This window comes from Leptopilina heterotoma, unplaced genomic scaffold, assembly GCF_015476425.1.
Source record: "Leptopilina heterotoma isolate Lh14 unplaced genomic scaffold, ASM1547642v1 Lhet_128, whole genome shotgun sequence".
NCBI classification, from domain to species: Eukaryota; Metazoa; Arthropoda; class Insecta; order Hymenoptera; family Figitidae; genus Leptopilina; species Leptopilina heterotoma.
The window spans coordinates 632,152-654,199 of NW_025110846.1; the positions used below are offsets into that span (position 1 = coordinate 632,152).

General features: G+C 22.1%; 1 protein-coding gene across 18 annotated transcripts in view; it reads right to left on the reverse strand.

Annotated features, from left to right (window-relative positions):
* LOC122512760 (MAP7 domain-containing protein 2-like) overlaps positions 1-22,048 on the reverse strand; it is a 218,316-nt gene that overhangs the window by 75,743 nt on the left and 120,525 nt on the right. For 2 of the 18 annotated variants that reach the window (XM_043628798.1, XM_043628797.1), the window contains exons 1-2: positions 9,650-9,996; positions 6,388-6,623 (exon numbers count right to left, since the gene is read on the reverse strand). The exons of 12 other annotated variants lie outside the window; for them this stretch is intronic. In XM_043628798.1, coding sequence (XP_043484733.1) covers positions 6,388-6,623; positions 9,650-9,912 — 499 coding nt within the window. In that variant the 5' untranslated portion in view covers positions 9,913-9,996. Of the gene's footprint in view, positions 1-6,387; positions 6,624-9,649; positions 9,998-22,048 lie in introns of those variants that run through there. 4 more of the 18 variants (XM_043628796.1, XM_043628799.1, XM_043628816.1 and 1 more) reach the window with 4 other exon arrangements.

Sequence of the window (22,048 nt, forward strand, 5' to 3'; positions counted from 1 at the left end):
TCGAAACTTTTGTATAGAAAGTAGAAACATCTCTCTACCTTTAGGGAAATGATTTACATTAAAGCCATCTTACTTTTCTCAAAAAGTATGTCAAGGACATTTCTATTTCATTTTGCTACTGTATCATCACACTCTGCTTTCCCTCAAATTAGTTAAACTCCACCTTAATTACTCTAATTTCAAGTTAAAATATCAGTTCTGATGAAAGTCCATCATTTCACATAATTCCTAGTAAGAATTTTTAATCACACGAGTAATTCACTTTTTTTTCTCTCATATCTTTTATTCGACAAAAATATTTATAAAAGCTCACAAAGTATTTCACTAATTAGTTTAGTAATTACAAATTAGTAAAAAGTTATTCACTAATTAAAATTAATAAAAAAAATTTCTACTAACTTTTACTAATTTTTACTCATTTTTTACTAATTTGTTACTATTTTTTCACTAAAATTTTAGTTCATAATTTTTCAACTAACTAAATAAATAAAATTTAATTTTAAACAGTTTAATTAGTTAATACATTAAATTTTACTATAAATTAAAAATTAGTGAAATGCTTGACTAATTTTTGTCATTTTTTACCAAAACTTTAGTAAATAATGTTTTTTAACTGCTAAATAAAAATGGAAAAATTTTAGTCACTTTTAGTCACTAAAACTTAGTAAGCAATAAAATGAAATTAAATAAAAATTAAATTAAATTTTAAAATAATTGGAGGGAAAAATTTACAAATTCAAATTTAAATTACAAAAGTTTTCTAAATCCAAATTCGTTGGATTTGCAAAAATAATTTAAATACCAATTTAAATAAATAATTCCTAACTTTGCGATAATATGAAATTTTCCCTATTATGCAACGAGTGGATGACAAAAAAAAAAAAAAAAAAAAAACATGAAACCGTGGAAAAGGGAGAAAAGAATTGAAATTCTAGCCAGTCACTTGTGTGGATCGTTAACAGACATGTGTAAATCGACTGGTGTCCTGGCAGATAATGGACTCGGACACGCCTTTGGCTGTTGAGAAGGCGCTTCAATGGATTTTCCACGTTTCCTACTCAAAGTGGTCGAACACAGTTGTCACTAAAATAAAATAAAATGAAAAAAAAGAAAGAAAGAAACGAGCACAATAAAATGTATTAACCTCCTACCTATTTCGATATACTGTAATTTCAAATAGAGCTCATAAAAAAAAAAAAAAAAAAAAAAAAACAACTAACAGCCAATACATTTGTTGAAATTCGGAGAAAAAATAGCTCCGCTAATGAGATTAACCAAGATTTCCATTAGAATTGGGTCATACAAATAGTGATGATTGGAATTAAATTTCCAATAAATTTATTTCTATTCATCTGTTTTTGTTCTCATGGCTTCGAATTTATCTGCGAATTCTTTATTCGTGTTTATTATTATTTCTTTATTTTATTATTTATTTTCTTATTTTGTTTATTTACTATTGTTTTATTTATTTTATTTTTACTACTTTTTTTTGTTATTTACGTAAGTAAATAACAAAAAAAAGTAGTAAAAATAAAATAAATGAAACAATTTACTCATGTTAATAACAAAAAAAATAGTAAAAATAAAATGAATGAAACAATTTACTCATGTTAATAACAAACTTAAATAGTAAAAATAAAATAAATAAAACATTAGTTCAAAATAAATAAAATATTATTATTATCTTTTTTATAATTAATTACATTTTGAAACTAAGTTTCAGTTTTTCCTAATTTCCTTTTCTAAAAAAATTTTTCTTTTATTGCAAAAAATAAATAATAATAATAATATATATATAATAATGTAAAAAATATTATAGAAATTTTTTTTTAAAAAATGCAAGAAAAAAAAATTATAAAAAAATACTAAAGAAAAAATTAAAACCAAATACTAAAAGAAAAATTATAAAAAATACTAAAGAAAAATTCTGGAGAAAAAATTAAAAAAAAACTATTAGAGAAAAACATTATTATAAATATTACCAACCGAAAATTATTAAAATATTAGAGAAAAAGTTGTAAGAAAATACTCGAGAAAAAATTATAAAATAAAATACTAGAGAAACCAAAAAAATACTGGAGAAAAAATTATAAGAAAACGTAGGAGAAAAATTTGTAAAACAAAATACTAGAAAAAATAAAAAAAATTATAAAACAAAATACTGGAAAAAATTAAAAATTAGAAAACAAATATTAGAAAAAAATTTCACTATTTCAAATTAGAAAAAAATACTAGAGATAAAATTATAACAAAATACTGGAGATAAAATTCGAAAAAATACTAATAAAAAAATTAAAAAAAAATACTAGAGAAAAGATTCTAAAAAAATACTCAAAAAAAAAATAAAAATAAAATTCTGATAAAATTTTAAAGAAAATATTCCAAATATTCAAGGAAAAATTATAATAAAAACTAAAGAAAAAATTCTGGAAAAATACTAAAGAAATAATTAACTTTTGTCAAATTTTTATTAATATTGAAAATTAAATAACAAAAATTCCTGAGAATTCCTATCAAATATATTTTTTTTAATAACAGAATAATCAATTTCCTCCAAGGAGAAATTACCTCTTATTATTATTATTACTATCATATTTATTGTTATATCAAAATTTACATCTCTAATTAAAAAATCCAATGGGAAAAATTTTAATTAAAATATCCGTATTTCAATTGAAACAGAAATATATACAATTAAATTGAATGAATAAAAGCGTGAAATGGAGAGCAAATAAAAACAATTGATCACTGCTTTTAAATTAGTATTTCTCTCTATTAAAAAAAAAAAAGAAAAAAAAAACAATTTTTCTTCGTTATATTTCTCAAAGAAATAATCATTTTTTCACTCTCTACTGCTTATTAGTTTTATATACTTTTTTTTTTTTTTTTTTCATTTGCCAACTTTTGACGCACGTTAAAGGAGAACTAGTGAGAGTGAAATGTGATTGGTGTTCCGATTCTCACCCGGTCGTCGCGCACAACAAATAATTCACACAACATTTTCGAGTTGATCCTATAGAGAGAATCTGGAGATCGTAAATAAATTTCCGTTTTACGTGACTTTGAATCGTGAGCGAATTTTTTTTTTTCTTTTTTTTCTGGAAAAGTGCCCGGGGAATCCTTTCAAAAGTCGACTTGCTTATATAAAGTTTGAAAACGAGTAGTATGTGCGAAATTTTCATATTTTTGAATTTTTGCAATACATTTTTTTTGAGAGAGAAAAAAATTCAAAGACAGAAAATTTTTTTGGGAAAATTTTATTTTTTATTTATTTTTAATGGAGAAACGACAAAAAAACCAAATATATTTGCAAATAAAAACATTTTTGCAATTAATAAGCAAATAGATAAGTTTTTTTTTAAACTTTCAGTTTTAAAATTTAATTTTCAATTTTTATTTTTTTAAGAAAGTAGTAACAGAACGTTTAGGTCAGACAACATTTTTTAAGTAGAAATCTTAATACGAGTAGTAAAAATTATATTCAGTCAGCCAACTAGAGTATTTTTTTGTAATTTCACTATCAGTAGTATAAGTAAACTGCACTTTTGTTTTTTAAAAAAAATTATGATTATAACTAAATAGACAATTAAGGGCAGACAAAACTTTTCGAATTCAAAATTTCATTATCAGTAGTCAAAGTCGATTTCAAATCAGACAATTCTTGAAATTAAACCAATTTTCCTATCAGCTGTTAAAGTTAATTGCATTTTGATTTTATAAATTTATGTTTTTAAGTAGTACAGGTCTATTTAAGTCAGACAGGTTTTTTTTTAAATAAAAAGATTCCCATCCTTTTTATAATAAAAAAATTCTATATTAAAAAAAAATTAAATTCATATAAAAATGTAAATTTTTAGTTTTAAGTAGTACAGGTCAATTTAAGTCGGACAGATTTTTTTAAAATAAAAATATTTCCATTCTTTTTAAAATAAAAATATTTCCATTCTTTTTATAATAAAAAAGTTCTGTATTGATAAAAAAAAATTATATTTTGATATAAAAATGTAAATTTTTAGTTATAAGTAGTACAGCTCAATTCAAGTCAGACAGATTTTTTATAATAAAAAGATTTTCATCCTTTTTATAATGAAAAAATTCTATATTGAAAAGAAAATTATATTTATATAAAAATGTAAATTTTTAATTGTAAGTAGTACAGGTCAATTTAAAGTCAGACATATTCTTTTATAATAAAAAGATTTTCATCCTTTTTATGCTTTCTAAATTCTAATTAGAAAATAACTAATTTGAATTAGTGACTTACTTTTTGCTTTTTAATTAGTCAATTTTACTAATAAATAGTAATTACTACTAATTTATTAGTAAAATTTACTTAAAAAACTAAAAAACAGTTTTCGTACCTTTGACTTAGTAAATTTTACTAATAAATAGTAATAGCTACTAATTTATTAAAAGTTACTAAAAAATTAAAAACTAAAAAAAATTACTAATTTGAATAAGTGAGTGATTTTCAACTTTTCGAATTAGTAAATTTTACTAATAAAGTAGTAGAAATTACTATTTATATAAAAATTACTATTTTTTTTATAAAATAATAAGTTTTTGGATTTATTATGTAATTTAGAAGATATTTTTGGCCAAATAATTACTATTTATATAAAAATCATATTTATGCAAAAATTTAAATTTATATTTTCAAGTAGTAACAGTCAATTTAAGTCAGACAAATCATCTTCAATTACTATATCCTTTCCAAGATTGTAAAACTGTTTTTTTTTCTTAATTAAAATATTTTTCTCAGTAGTAAAAGACTATTTAAGTCAGACGTATGTTCGAAATTTTTTCAATTCTACTATATTTACTTTTAAAACAAAAGTTTTTTTTGTATTTCTCGCCCTCGGCGAAAGTAAATCGCATTTTCATTTGATAAATTCGGCTCATAAGTAGTACCAGCCAATTTAAGTCAGACAAACCTGAAAATCGTAATTCTTCAGTAGTAAACGAGCGTTTGAGTCAGACGAGGAGATTTCAATCCCTAAATCATGGTTTTAGTGATAAAAGTACCTCTTGAGTAGTGAAAGATCGTTTAAGTCAGACGGTGAGATTTCAATTCCTAAATCATAGTTTCAGTGATAAAAAAAAAAACTTTTAAGTAGTAAAACACTGTTCGAGTAAGACAAGGCTATGGTAATTTTTAAATTTTTTACTTTAGGAGTAAAAAATAATTTGTAGACGAAGAAATTTACTTTTTTTTCACTTTTTCCTTTAATTTCAATGGAGAATGTAAACGGCAGTGAAACAAAATATTTAACAAGTACTTAAATATTTTTTTCAGTGCAGTTTTAGTAATTTAATTTTTAAAATACTTTTAGTAATTTAATTTTAAAATATACTTTTAGTAATTTAATTGTAAAATATACTTTTAGTAATTTAATTTTAAAATACTTTTAGTAATTTAATTTTAAAATATACTTTTAGTAATTTAATTTTAAAATAATTTTTCTCCCAGACAAAAAATGTTAATATATTTTCTAGTAGTAAAATTTAGTTTAAGTCAGACAAAGTATTAATATTTTCGGTTTTTTGAATATTTTAAATATTTTCGAAATTTAATTTTTACTTTCGAAAATAGTTTCAATTATCAATTAGTAGTCGCTGTAAACTATAGTCAGACCTTTTAAATTTGTCTGAAAGCAGTAGTATAATCAACTTTTAGTCAGACATTCGAAAATTAAAATAAAGTAATGATTTAAAATAGTGGTCAGTATTTAGAAAATAATTTCAAGTCTCAATTAGTAGTCACTGTATATTATAGTCAGACTGTAAATTCATAGGAAACAGTAGTAAAAACCAACATTTAATCAGACATTAGAAAATTTAAAAAGTAGTAGTTTTAAAAAGTTGTAGTTGTTCAAAGTAGTGATGAGAGTTTTCAAAATAATTTTAATTATCAATCAGTAGTCATTGTATGTTATAGTCAGACTGTAAATTCGTTGAAACCAGTAGTAAAAGTAGGTCTTAGTCAGACATTAGAAAATTTTCGTAATTTTACCATCAGTAGCGGTTTGTATTTGGAAAATAATTCCAATTAGCAATCAGTAGTGACTGTAATTTAGTCAGAGAATCTAAATTCGTTTCAAACAGTAGTAAAACCAAATTTTAGTCAGACATTTCATTTCACCCACTTTTTCCAAATTTTTTCCCCCAATTTTTTCTCACTTAATAATTTCAAAAAATTTCCATATTATTAATTTCACGTTCAACTTTAAAAGCGCGCGCGCGCGGGCGACATTATCATAAAAAGCGGTGGGATTTATTTAGCATAATAAATTATCCACGCTTTGAACAAATTATAAAAAAAAAAAAAAATATGACGAACAAAAAAAGAAAATTGAAAAACTCAAGTAGATTCTCTCTTTTTTCTACCTTCGTCGCCAGAAGTCGAGGAGTCATCTGGTTCTGGTGATGATCCAGGTGATTTCCAAATGTATTTTCGTTCCCGTTTTCCTCCATCGTGAGTTTCTTCGTTTTCATCAAAATTTCCTTTATCTGAAGCTGTTGATCTTGCATAATCTCTTGTGTCAGATGTCGTGTATGGTGATCTTCTACCATCAAGACTTGATGATCTTCGACTGAAATCCGTTGGCATTGCTGGTCGTTTTCTACAAATAAAAAAAAAATTCCCCTTCGTTTTTTGTCACGTTTACGCGCCACTTGAGAAAATATATCTCGTCCTAGGGGATTATTTTTTTTCTCTTTTTGTAGAAAAAAAATCCGTAGTTTTTATTTTTTTTTCACAATTCAATTTCGTTTTTTATTGAATCAAAAATTCTCAAACGAGTAGTAAATTTTTTTGCAATTTTAAAAATGTTATATTCAATTTTTACAATTTTAAAAATTATTTATTCAATTTTTATCATTTAAAAATTTTAAACGTAATTTTCTGACTTTATCACTCGGTAGTATTAATTATAAATAACAACTTTCTATTTAAAAAATAAAAATAATTCCTAAATTTGAAAGAATTAGATGTTAATAAAAAAAATGTAATTACTAAAAATAGTAATATTTTACTAAAAATTTGTGAATATTCACCAAAGTTAAGAATTTTAAGAATTTTTTACTAATTTTAAGTCAAATTTCACTAAAACTTTTGAAACAAAAATTTATTTACTAAAAAGACTAATATTTTACTAAAAACTAGTAATATTCACCATTGGTCAGAATTTTCAGAATTTTTTTACTAATTTTAAGTCAAATTTGTCAGAAACTTTAATAAATAAATTTAATTACTAAAAATAGTAATATTTTACAAATAAGAATTTTTTACTAATTTTAAATTAAATTTCACTGAAATTTTAATGAAAAAAATTTAATTACTAACAATAGTAATAATTTACTAAAAACTAGTGAAAAATTTCTTTCAATTTTTTTTTTCAAATAATGGAGTTTCTCTAATAATTTTAATTAATGATAAATTAAACATTTAATTATTAAATTTTATTAAAATTTTTAGAAAATAATTAAATTCTTCTCAAAATTTTATTTAAATTATTGAAAGAAAATTAAATTCTTTTAATTTTTAATTAAAAATTTTGAAATTATATGAATTAAACAAAGAATTTTTTTCAACATTTGAAAATAATCTTGTCTGTTAATAATTATAATTAAATCTTTGATTATTCCAGTGCAGTAAAATTGTACTGAAAATAATTGAATTTCTGAAAAGAATTTTATTATTTATAAAAACGACTTCATTTTTGTGAAGAATATATTAAAATTTTAGAAAACAATTAAATTCTTTTAGAAAATTTTATAAGAAATTAATGAAAAAATTGAATTTTTCCTGAAATTTAATTGAAAATAATTGAACTTTTGCTTAGATTTTAATATTTAAAAAAGAAGAATTGAATTGTTTCGAAGGATTAATTTTAATTTAAGAAAATAATTGAATTTTTGCAAGAATAATTGACTATTTAAAGAAATAATTTAATTTATAAGAAGAATTTATTAAAATTTTAGAAAATAATTTAATTCTTTTGGAAAATTTTATAACAAATTAATGAAAAAAATTGAATTTTTCCTGAAATTTAATTGAAAATAATTGAACTTTTGCCTAGATTTTAATATTTGAAAAAGAAGAATTGAATTGTTTCGAAGGATTAATTTTAATTTAAGAAAATAATTGAATTTTTGCAAAAATAATTTACTATTTAAAGAAATAATTTAATTTATAAAAAGAATTTATTAAAATTTTAGAAAATAATTTAATTCTTTTGGAAAATTTTATAACGAATTAAAAAAAAATTCAATTATTTTCTAAAATTTAATTGAAAATAATTGAACTTTTGCCAAGATTTTAATATTTAAAAAAAAAGAATTGAATTGTTTCAAAGGATTAATTAAAATTTTAGAAAATAATTTAATTCTTTTGGAAAACTTTATAACAAAATAAAAAACAAATTGAATTCTTTTCTGAAATTTAATTTAAAAATAATTGAATTTTTGCAAAAAATGTTACTCTATTTAAAAATAATTAAATTGTTTTGAATGATTAATTAAAATTTTAGAAAATTATTCAATTCTTTTGGAAAATTTTATTAAAGTAAGAAAAAAATTGAATTCTTTCCTAAAATTTAATTGGAAATAATTGAACTTTTGCAAAAAATTGTACTATATTTAAAAATAATTTAATTGTTTTGAAGAATTAATTAAAATTTTAGAAAATAATTTAATTTTAGCAAAAATTTTACTATTTTATAAAAGTAATTGAATTGTTTCGAAGTATTAATTAAAATTTTAGAAAATAATTCAACTCTTGCAAAAAATTTTACTATATTTAAAAATAATTGCAATTTTTTCGATAGATTAATTAAAATTTTAGAAAATAATTGTATTTTTCGAAAAAAAAATTTACTTTTTCTTTAAAATAATTGAATTGTTTCGAAGGATTAATTAAAATTTTCTGAAATAATTGAATTTTTCCAAAAATATTTACTATTTTTAAAAATAATTGAATTGTTTCGAAGAATTAATTAACATTTTAAAAAAAATTGAATCTTTTCTAAAAAATGTTACAATTTTTTTTCAAAATAATTGAATTGTTAGGAAGGATTAATTTAAATTTTTTAAAAAATTGGATTTTTTCCAAAAAATTTTACTATATTTATAAAAATAATTGAATTCTTCCGAAGAATATGTTATTATTTATGAAAACAAAGGAATTTATACAAAGAATTATATTAAAATTTTTAAAAATATAAATAATAACAATTAATTATGTACTTAATTAAGTGAATGTAAACAATTTTAATATTGAAATTATTCAAAAATTGAAGTTTATATTTAAAAATAAAAAATTCTGTTATGGCATAATAATAATAATAATTGAATATCAAGTTCCGCGCGCGTAAAATTTGCTGGTAGAAGAAATAAAAGATAATATAAAAAAATATAAAAAAACACTAAAAAATAAAAAAGACTTAGATTTGCTGGGAGAATAAATAAATGAGAATAAAGTTTAAAAAAACAGTAAAAAATAGAAAAAGACGTAGATTTGCTAGTAGAATAAATAAATGAGAATAAAATAAAAAAAAATGGAAAAAGACGTAAGAAAAGGAAAAAAATGGTTAAAATACAGTAAAAGGGGTGACAAAAAAAGGAAAGAGAAAGTGGCGCGTGAACGTACTCTCTAAACTCAACGGAGGACGATCTTCTAGAGGTGAAATCGCGGATCTCAGTGGATCGTTTATAGTTTGATGTTCCGGCGTCCTTGACCTCGAAGTTGGGGTCACGGACATTTGCCAATTCAGCGTTGGCAGAAGTCTTTGCTTCCTTGGCTGGTGATTGCGGCGGAGACGTTGGAGGCGATGGTGATGGACTTCCTGTACGGCCAGAACTGTAGCAGACAGCTGCCTTCCGGAGAGTCTCCCTGCACAGTTCGGAGAACATGCTTCTTCCCCCATGTCCCTTTTCGGAACCTTTCTTCTTCCGTTTCTTTTTGGGGTTCTTTTTTACTAATTTTCTCCTCCCACTAACCACTTAATTGTCCTTGGCATTTTTTTTTTTAATTTTCCTCTTCTTGTGTATTTTTTTTCCCTGTTACTTTCTCTCTGTCAATTTTTTAATCACATTTTTTTTATTGCATCGATAAATTAGTCTACTACTTTTTTTTCTTCCTCTTCTTTTTCTTCTTTTTGGCTGACCTTTTAACTTAATTTTCTACTATCGATTTTGTTTTCGGAAAATAATTTTCATCTCGCTTCTCTTTGGCACAAAGATTCTTTTTTAATTTGATTATGTTTCGCAAGATAAGGATACAGTGAATTTGTTTTGAAATTGTTTTTTGTTTTTGAATGTTCGTAAAAGTTCCGAATGTTCAATTTAAGGAATGTTTATTTTGTTCTTAAATTCAAAATTTGAATTTAAAAATTTTTAACTTCAAAAATTCAGTCGTGTAATAAAAAATAATTCAAAAAGTGAATTATTTCAAAATGTTTAATTTGTTTTTGATTTTTATTTTAGTGATGAGGAATTATTTGTATTAAATTATAATTTTTCTCGACAGACATATAATTATATTTTACAACAAAATAAAATTTATTTTTTCTAACAAAATAATTTTCAAAAAAATAAAATTTATTTGTTTAACAAAATAATTTAAAAAAAATAAAATTCATTTGTTTTAACAAAATAATTGTTAATAATTTTTATTCGACACAAATAAAGTTTTATTTCATAACAAAATAAAATTTATTTTAGCAAAATAATTGTTAACAGTTGTTTCCAACCAAATTATCAAAAATTTCTTCGTTAAATTTGGAAATTAATGAAAAAAATCATAAAAAGCAATTTATCATAATCTGAACAATAGGGAGATTTTATTTTTGTTTGGTACATAATTTATGTTCGAGTGGAATTAAGGCCTTAAGTTTCAAATGTCGCTGAAAGATTGTTCGAATGAATTTATTGCTTAATTAACAATCAGAACGTAAAACAAAGAAGGTACCACCGGTTGCAATAAAAACGTGTGGCTCGATGCCAACTGTTGAAACTTTTACGATTCCTAAAGTCTATAGGGGCTTATTGTTCACTATGCGGCACAGAAGAAAAAAAAATAGATATGAAAAGAAGAATTTTTTTCACCTTTGTCACTTGGACACAGCTTTCAGAAAATTTAGCAAACGAAAAATAAATACAATTGTTTCTTAATTTTTTTTTGCGAAAGAAAAAAAAATCTTTGAATTTTTATTCATCACTTAGGAAATTAAAATTTCTTTTTTTAATTATTGCGAATTTTGAGATGTAAATTGAAATTTAAATAATATGAATAAATTAATTAAAAAAGTTTTTTCATAATATCGTTATTAAAAAAGATTGAAAGAAAAAAAAAGAAATTGAAATGTTTTTTTCGAAGAAGATTAGTGTTTAAATAATTTAATAATTTTTCATTTAATTAACTTAATTTTCTTCTTAATTAACTTAATTCATTCAATTACTTAATTTATTAACTAAATCTTTCTATTTTTTTAAATTTAAATTAATTTACTCAATTTTTATTAAATTCAAATTAATTTAAATTTAAAATTAAACTAATTTAATTAATTTTTCTTAAATTCAAATTAATTTAAATTTAAATTGAAACTAATTTAATCAATTTTTATTGAATTAATTTTTTAAAATTAATTTCACCAATTTTTAAGTTAATTTTTCAAATCAAATAAATAAATTAATTACTTTTAAAGTAATAAGCTTAATTCTTTTTCCGAAAAGTTTTTTAAAAAAAGGTTCAAAAAGTATTAAAAACTAAAAAGTAAAGAGCATTTTATATTTTGGTTAAATATTAATTTTTTAAATTAATTATTCAATTGAAATTTTACTTTAAATTTATCCAGATAAATTATTATTTTGAAAAATTAATTTCTAGAATACGAAGCTAGAATAGAATATTTTTAGAATAGAAAAAGAACACTTTTTAATTTAAACTAATTTTTGAATTATAAAATAATTTTTTTTAATATAATTAATATAAAGAAAATTAATTATTAATTAATAATTAAATATTAAATATAATTAAAAAAAACACCGAATAGAAAAAACAGTTTTTGCGAATTGTTTTCCAATTTTGAGATTTGATAAGATTATTAAAAAATTAACACAAACTGAATTCACAGGAGAGATTGGAGAAATTTTTGTCATTTCAAATATATATTATGACAGCAATTAATCTTGATTCGGAATTTTAATCGCCCATACTTTCGAAACAGTGATTGCATCATTTTTATCTGTCAAACGTTAAATGACTTTTTGTAAATATTTTTTTTTATTATTTCATGTTTCATTTTATCCTTTTATTTATTTTTTTATTATTTTTGCTTTTTTTCTCATTTTCGTATTACTCTTTTTTTTCTTTCTTCTTCCTTCTTTCAATTATTAATCTTAATTTTACAATTAACAAATTCATAACAAAATTTGTTTCATAAAATTTTATTTTAGTTTATTTCACAAGAATAAACGAGATGAGCTTTATTTATTTAAATTAATACCGAAAAAATTGAATATTTTCCAAGTAAATACACCAAAAAAAGTTAATTTTTTCAATGATTGGATCTTTGATTAAAAAATAATTTTTGTGTAAAAATTTTTTTATAAATAATAATGAAATTAATAAGAATAAAAAAATAAATATTTTTATTAAATGAATTTCTAAATTGTAAAAGAGTGGAAAAATATAAAATTTGTATATTAATTTCTAAGTTGTGAGGAAAGAAAAAATGTTAAATAATTTTATTATAATTGTCTAAATTCTAAGAGAATAAAAAAAATAGTTATTAATTTCTAAATTGCAAATGAAAAAAAAAATAGAAAATAAGTGTATTATTAATTTCTAAATTGTTGCAAGAAAAAGATAAAATGAAAACTCTAATAAAAAATTAAAAAAGTTAATAAAACTTTTCGAATAAAAATACACTGGGGGAAAAAAAAATATAGAAACAAACTTTCCTTAGATGCAAAAAGACACTTTTTGGTAAATTTAATTAAAAAAAACACTAAGTAGTAAATATTATATTTTTCTCGAAGAATAATCTACCGGAAATCTATCAGTAAACATTTATACCCCAAGGACTTATTTCCACGCGGAAATAGAATCTATCGAGCGAATCTAATTCATCCCTATAATGAAATTGCCAATTAAATTTTCGTCTCTAGTGTAAGAAAAAAATAAAAAAGAGAATAAATAAATTATTTCGTCTCTATATAATATTTTTATTTTTAAAATATAAATATTTTCGTCTCTAGTATAAGAAAAAAATAAAAAATAAAATAAATAAATTATTTCAATTGTTTATTTTTCTCGATTTCCAGTTCGATTACCGACTGCCAAAGAGATTCGAGAATGAAATAGTCGAGAAGAGAATAATTCAAACGAAACCACGAGAATTACTTGTTTTTTTTTTATTCCATTTACAAGTGACGAGAGTTAATTGTCAAAAAATTGATAAGTAGCAGTGTTGTTGTAAAGAACGAACTGTAAGGAAATGCAAGAGCACATCCTCGTGGCGCGGCACGTCATCCCAGAGAGGGACACACGCAACGCATGCGACTCTACAAATGTTCAAAGAAAATTCCACGAGGACGATAGTGAGAGAACTGATCGTGCCGGACTCCAAAAGAGGACTGAGCCGAGCAACACCAAGAGGCGAATACAGAAGAGAGAGAGAGAAACAGAGAAACAGAGACACCAAGAGAGTTACCAACCCCCAGGGCCGTACTGCATATCCTGGTCCATGATCACACTATTACAGAACATCCCTCTCATTTCACGCAAATCATCCCGTATATTTCAAGTTGACAACTAAATTTCCAAAACAAACATTTTTCCTGCACTTATTTACATAAATGTAAAACATCCACATTGTTAACATTTTTTAAACCATGGGAATAATTTTCTTTTTTCTATTCTCTATATTTTTATTTTTTAACAATAAAAATATTGCAGACTTAATTTTTTCTATTTCAATTTTATTAATTTTTTATTTTAACTACATTTTTACCATTATTTGAAAACAATTATTATTATTATTACCATAATTATAATAATAAATCTAACTCTGCTCTCAAAATTTGAATTATTAACTGATTTTTTGCTTTTGAATTAGTAAATTTTACTAAGAAAATAGTAATTTCTACTAATTTTTTTTTAAAGTAAAATTTACTAATAGTAATTTTTATTACTTCGTTTGAGTAAATTTTACTAATAGTAATTTCTACTAATTTATTAGTAAATTTTACTGATAATAATTACTACTACTTTATTAGTAAATTTTACTAAAAAATTTACTAATAAATAGTAATTTCTACTAATTTATTAATAAAATTCTCTAATTCAAAAGCGAAAAATCAAACTAGTAAACATTTTTAGTAATTAATTTTCTTGCTACTTTCTAAATTTGAATTTTACTAATAGTAATTTCTACTAATTTATTAGTAATTTCTACTAATTTATTAGTAAATTTTACTAATAAATAGTAATTTCTACTAATTTATTTGTAAAATTTACTAATTCGAAAGCAAAAAGTCAGTCACTGATTAAAACTAGTAAACATTTTTAGTAACCAATTTTTTTTGTTACTTTCTAAATTTGAATAAGTAAAAATATTTACTAATTTGAATTACTGACTAAATGTTTGCTTTTAAATTAGTAAATTTTACTGAAAAGTAGTAATTTCTACTAATTTGTTTGAGTAAATTTTACTAATATAGTAATTTCTATCACTTTATTTGAGTAAATTTTACTAATAGTAATTTCACCTAATTTATTAGTAAATTTTACTAATAAATAGTAATTTCTACTAATTTATTAATAAAATTTACTAATTCAAAAGCAAAAAGTCAGTCACAAATTTAAACTTATAAACATTTTTAGTAACTAATTTTTTTACTACTTTTTACATTTTAACTAGTGAAAACATTTACTAATTTGATTTGCTAACTGAATTTTGGCTTTTCAATTAGTAAATCTTGTTAATAATTTAGTAAAAATGAATATTTATTAGTAAAATTTATTGAAAAAATTATTTATTCAAACAAATTAGTAAAAATTACTATTTAGTAGTAAAATTCACTAATTATAAAGCAAAAAATCAGTCCGTAATTCAAAGTAGTAAATATTTTTACTAATTCAAAATTAGAAACTAGAAAGTAGCAAAAAAATTAGTAAAAATGTTTACTATAGTTGGAGTTAGTGACTGAATTTTTGCTTTCGAATTAGTAAATTCTTAATAAATTTAGTAGAAATTAGTATTTAATAGTAAAATTTACTATTTCAAAAGCAAAAAATTAGTCATCAATTCAAATTAATAAATATTTTTACCAATTCGAAGTTAGAAGGAAGCAAAAAAGAATTAATTAGTAAAAATATTTAGTAATCAGAATTACTGACTGTATGCTTTAGAATTAGTAAATTTTACTAATAAATTAGTAGAAATTACTATTTATAAATAAAATTTACTAATTATAAAGCAAAAAATTAGTCACTAATTCAAATTGATAAATATTTTAACTAATTTAAATTTAGAGAGTATCAAAGAAAAAAAAAATTAGTGAAAATGTTTACTAATTTTAATTAGCGACTGACTTTTCGGTTTTGAATAAGTAAATTTTACCAATAAGTAAGTAGAACTTACTATTTATTAGTAAAATTTATTCAAAGAAATTAGTAGAAATGACTATTTATTAAAATTTCGAACTAAATTTTCCATTTTGAATTAGTAAATTTTACTAATAAATGAGCAGAAATTACAATTTAATAGCAAAAATTACTATTTTTTAATAGTAAAATTTACAATTTCAAAAGCAAAAAATTAGTAATCAATTTAAATTAATAAATATTTTTACCAATTCGAAGTTAGAAAGTATCAAAAAAAGAATTAATTAGTAAAAATATTTACTAGTTAGAATTACAGAGTGTTTGCTTTAGAATTAGGTAATTTTACTAGTAAATAGTAATTTCTATTAATTTTTGTTTCAATAAATTTTACTGAGAAATAGTCATTTTGCACTAAATATTATTAGTAAAATTTTCTAATTGAAAAGCAAAAATTCAGTCAGTAATTCAAATTAATAAATATTTTTTATATTTTAAATTTAGAGGCCCATGCAGAAATTGAGATTGGAATTTTATGGGGTCCTAGCCAGAATTCCCTATCTGTAGTGGGGAACTGATTAGAGAAAATCGTTAGAACCCAACTACTTTCATAACGGTCGGCAGATGGGGTATAGACTAGAATATCTAGTCGGGAACTAGTATTAAAACTAGCTGTGTGTTGATAGGGCCCCGACTAGAATTTTCTAGTTGACTTTTAAAAATTATTATTTTTCAACTTAACCTATTTATAATTAAATTCTTCATTCATATTAACATTATTAATGAATGTTGTACACGAAAAACCTGAAACTTGAGTTGAAAAATCTCGTGCCCATGGGGGATCGAACCTTGGACCTTGGGGACTCCAGTCGGATACACATACCTCCCGGCCGTGATAGCTTGGAAGCACCTCCGCTTAAATAACATCCCGTGCAGCAATTCACCATTTGCCCCTATCTCTAGTAGGGCTCTCGCTAGATTCTAACTAGAATCTCTAGTCTAGAAAAACTAGTCGGGTTCCAATCAAATTCTAGTTAAATAATTTTTACCAGCATTATTTTTTAAAAAATTTTGCATATTATTTAATTATTTCATTTTTTAACATATTTGAAACCCAATTTTTAATATTGTAGAACATTCTTACATAAAATTCCAATAAAACAATTTTATTAAATAAAAATCTTTTATTTAATAAGTAAATTAAAAGAATAAGACACAAATAAATATTAATTATGTGAGTATAATTAATTTTTATTACCTAAATATTGTAATATTATCCGTAAAAATAATTATTTAAAAATATATGTAAGTGCAATTATACTTTAAAATGTTTTTGACAATTCATAAAAATATTTATTTATAGAAAGACAATTTATGTATATTACTTGTACACTAGTTTGTCGCTAGTTGGAAATCAATAAGGTCCTAGTGAGTTTTTCTAGTCTGAATTATCTAATAATTTCAATTAATAATAATTCTTTATAATCTAATAATAATTTAAATTAAAAAATTATAAAGTTATTAAATTATTTAAATTATTAAAATAATAAATAATAATGTCAATTAATAATAATTCTTTATAATACAAAATTAGTAATAATAATTCTTTAACTAGAATTTGATTGGAAACCGATTAGTTTTTGTAGACTAGAGATTCTAGTCAGAATCTAGCGAGGTTCTAGACAGATTTTTCTAGAGTAGATTTTCTAGGATGGTTCTAATCAGAATCCAACATTTGGTAGGGACAAGTAGGGAAATTTCTACATGGGGGGTATTAAGAAAAAAAAATAATGAAAATGTTTACTAATTTTAATGAATTAGTATAATTGGTTTTGATTTTTGAATTAGTAAATTTTACAAAAAAGTTAGTAGAAAATAGAAATTACTGGTTATTAGTAAAATTTACTCAAATTAGTAGAAATTAATGGTAATTAGTAATATTAACTTGAACAAATTATTAGTAAAAATTACTATTTATTCGTGAAATTTACTAATTCAAAAGCAAAAATTCAGTCAGTAATTGAAATTAATCAAAAATTTTACTTATTCAAATTTAGGGATTAAAAATCAGTAAATAATAAAACTAATTTAAATTTCTCTTTCCCTGTAATCAATTTTCCTCTAGAAATTAATTTTTTACATCCTCTTCTTCTTTTAATTTTTTTATAGTGAGAGAAAGATATCGAAAGAAAATTTCCATAGCAATCTCCTAAATGACATAAAAACGCCATTCTTGAAGAGCTTTCATTAAATTAGTTACCTATCGGAAAATGAATTAATAAAATTATCGCCTGTTAGAAAAGTAAATATATGAGGCTGACGTGTGTAATGAGTATCCTCTTAGTTGTGTCTTGTCGGAAGGAATTTTTCCACTTACCAGTGAAGAAGTGTACGTCTCGTAAAACGTTGCCTTTTCCACTGAATAGGGCCATCAAGTGGATGAAGCACGTTTCGGTAAGACCGACTTATTTAGCAAAAAAAAAAATCCCCTTTATTTATGACTCTCTTCTTAGTCTTTTTTTTTGTTGACAGTTACATTATAAAGAATTATACAATTTTTAAATTGTGGTTAAAAAAGAAAGTTTTTTAAAATTTGAAAATGAAAATCTTCTTTTTGCAATGCAACTTTTTATTCTTGATTTTTCTCATGTCTTGGTTTAATGTCTTCTTTGCCGGGCATGACTTGTGAATAAATGAGACACACGAGTTGGGAAAAATCAGGAACAGAATGTTAAATATAAATTGATGTTAAGTGAATTAATGGTTAATTGTTATTATGATGAATAATTATTAATTTAGTTATTAATTAACTTAATTATTAATTAATTAATTAATTATTAATCAAATTTTTATTAAACAAATTTTTATTATGATTGTATATTAATATACTCTCTAAATTTTTGACACTTTTGATACTATTTTATATTTCTAAATATTCAGTCCGAGACTTGGAATTTCAATTAAATTTCTCGCCTAAAGATTCGTTTTAACTAAATTATTTTCAATTAAAATTTTTTTTAATATTAATTTTTAGGGTAATGAATATAATTAAACACAAAAACAGAAAATACTAAATAAGTCTCTGGTTTGTATGGATCGGAATAAAATAATCTCAGACTCAGGGAAAACCGCACTTAAAATTTTACACTAACAAAAGACTGTCGCAGTAGTGAATCATAAACCAATTGTTCTAAAGTGACACTTGTTACAAATAAATGGCAGTAATAACCACCTTTTACAGTCTCTTTTATTACCTTCTCTTTTTAGCCAATAAACGACAGAAAATTCCACTAAAAACATATATCTAATAAGAGAGGAAAATAAAAATCATTACCTAATGTACTGCCAAGTAAGGAGAAAAAAAGAAAAAAAAGAAAAAAAAGAAGAGGAAGAAAAAAAAATAAGCAAAATTGAAAATCGTTCCTACATCAAACTGGAATAAATCCAAGCATCGAATTCCGGGAAGTTTCTAAATTTCCCTATTCATGATAGAGTCTCGTAAATTTTCCCCTCGTGAAGGGTGCGCACTTTCTTGGAAACCGATACTGGTCTCTTTCTCTATATATCGTGTTTGTTAGTTTCGCGCATATAATAAAGAGAGAGAGAGAGAGTATTTGGCGCGGTATTGGGAAAATTTCACATAGGGCCAAAGTACGTGCAGAGAGTAGTAGTCACCCTTCTACAGGGGTGCCACCCACCCACCACCATTTCCTTGTGGCGCTGTTGTAGCATCGATCAGTTGCGCACCATCGCAAAACACCAACACAAATAACACCATTACCGTCACACAATTTTCCCTCTGTTCTGTCTATAACTAAATTCCTAAATACTGCAACTTGAGGGAAAAGGTATCCTTTACTAAGATGAAATTTCCACTCTCTTGCACTGCACAGTACACCTGCCACTGGACTTCACTTGTCCAATATTATATTTGCCTGTCTCAACTATCGATCTCTCTCTATCTCTCTCTCTCTCTGTGTGTTGTATATCCATCGGGTCCAGACGTCGAGAAATATTCCATTATAATATATTAATGCTATTTTTTCCTTTTTTATTGATATTTTTTTAAAATAGTTCTTTATTTCTTACATTCTTTCTTTCTTCTTTTTCTCCTTTGTTTCTCTAATTTCCTTTTATCCCTCTTTCTATAACTGTTCATTTTATAAACAAAATTTTATAATTTAATTCTATTTGAAAAATATTTAAACTAACAAGAATTCTAACACATTTTTTTTTTGAAAATATTAAATTCAGACAAAAACTGTCTAGAACTAAAAATATTCCAACTACAAATATTTAAACTAAAAAGTATTCTAACTAAAAATATTCCAACTACAAATATTTAAACTAAAAAGTATTCTAACTAAAAATATTCAAACTAACAAATATTTAAACTAAAAAGTATTCTAACTAAAAATATTCAAACTAACGAATATTTAAAATAAAAATATTTCAACTAAAAAGTATTCTGACCGAAAATATTTAAACTAACAAGTATTTTAACTAAAAATTATCTAACTAACAACTATTAAAACTAACAAGTATTCTAATTAAAAACTATTTTTAAACTAAAGAGTATTCTAACTAACAATTATTTAAACTAAAAATATTCTAACTAAAAAATATTTAAACAAAAAAGTATTCTAACTAATAATACTTAAACTAACAAATATTCTAACTAAAAAATATTTAAACTAAAAAGTATTCTAACGAATAAATATTCAAACTAACAAATATTTAAACTAACAAGTATTTTAACTCAAAATATTCTAACTAAAAAATATTCTAACTAAATAGTTTTCTAAATAATAAAATAATATTCTAACTAATAAATGTATAAAACCAGCAAGTATTCTAACTAATAAATATTAAAACTAACTAGTTTCTCACTAAAAAAAATTTTAATTAAAAATTATTCTAACAAAAAATATTTAAACTAACAAGTATTCTCACTAAAATATTTAAATTAACAAGTATTTTAACTAAAAATATTCTTACTAAAAAATATTTACACCAACAAGTATTTAAACTAAAAATATTCTAACTAATAGATATTAAAACTAACAAGTATTCTAATTAAAAATTATTCAGACGTCGCAATCGATAATTAATTTTAAAAAAGTAGCAAAAAGTAGCTTTCACATTAAAAAAAAAGTAGTAAAAAAGTAGCTATCGAAAAATTAAACTTGACGACAAAAAAAAAACTCAATTTAGACACTTTACAAAACTGACAATAATTTTATTCCATATTTTTTATTTTCCTGACTTTTTCCTAATTTTCATCAAAAATATTTACTTCTTTCTTATCTTGCTAATAAATTGAATTCCTGCAACGAACTTTATTATTCATGAAATAATTTACATATTTGTGAAAATAATTTAATTCTTGCGAAGAATTTTATAAAAATTTGTAAATAATTGATTTTTGTTTCGACTAATTTTATGGATATTCTAATTAAAATAATTGGATTTCTGAGAAATTTTTATTATTCATAAAAAGAATTGAATTCTTACGAAGATTTGTACAAAAATTTTTTTAAATAATTGAATTCTTTTTGAAAATTTTATGAATATTGTAGATATTGAAAATCATAAAATTGCGAAAAGTTTTTAAAAATAATTGAATTTTACAAAGAAATCTAATAAAATTTGTCAATATGCCTGTGTGGTATTTTATTAATTTTTTTTGTTTTGAAAATAATTGAATTCCTGAAAAGAATTTTATTATAATTTTCAAAAATAATTTAATTCCTGAGAAGAATTTTATTAATTATGAAAATAATAATAATATTAAATTGCCTAAAAATAATTAAATTTTCGGGAATAATTTTGTTATTTATCTTTAATAATTGAATTCTTTCGAAGAACTATTTATGCAAATATTTAAATTCTTGGGAAGAATTTAATTAAAATCTAAAAGAATAATTGAATTATTTCAAAAAAAATTTAATTTAAATTGTATTTAAAATAATTGATTTTTTTCAAACAATTTTATTAAAATATATTCGTAAATAATTGAATTCCTGTGAAAAATTCTGATTTAACTAAAAAATATTTAGACTAAAAAGTATTCTAAAGTATTCTATTATTATTTTTCCTAAAAAATATTATGCTTAATGAATATTTAAACTAAAAAATTTTATTTGTTTCTTAGCTTAAATATTTTTTAGTTTAAATATTCATTGGTTATAATATTTTTTTAGTTAGAATACTTTTTAGTTTAAATATTTGTAGTTAGAATATTTTTAGTTAAAAAACTTGATAGTTTAAATATTTTCACTGAGAATCCTTGTTAGTTTTAATATTTATTAGTTAAAATATTTGTTAGTTTAAATATTTTTCGTTAAAATACTTTTCAGATAAAATATTTTTTAGTCAGAAATGTCAGAATACATTTTACCAAAAAAACTTTTAATTAAAGTACTTGTTAGTTTAAATATT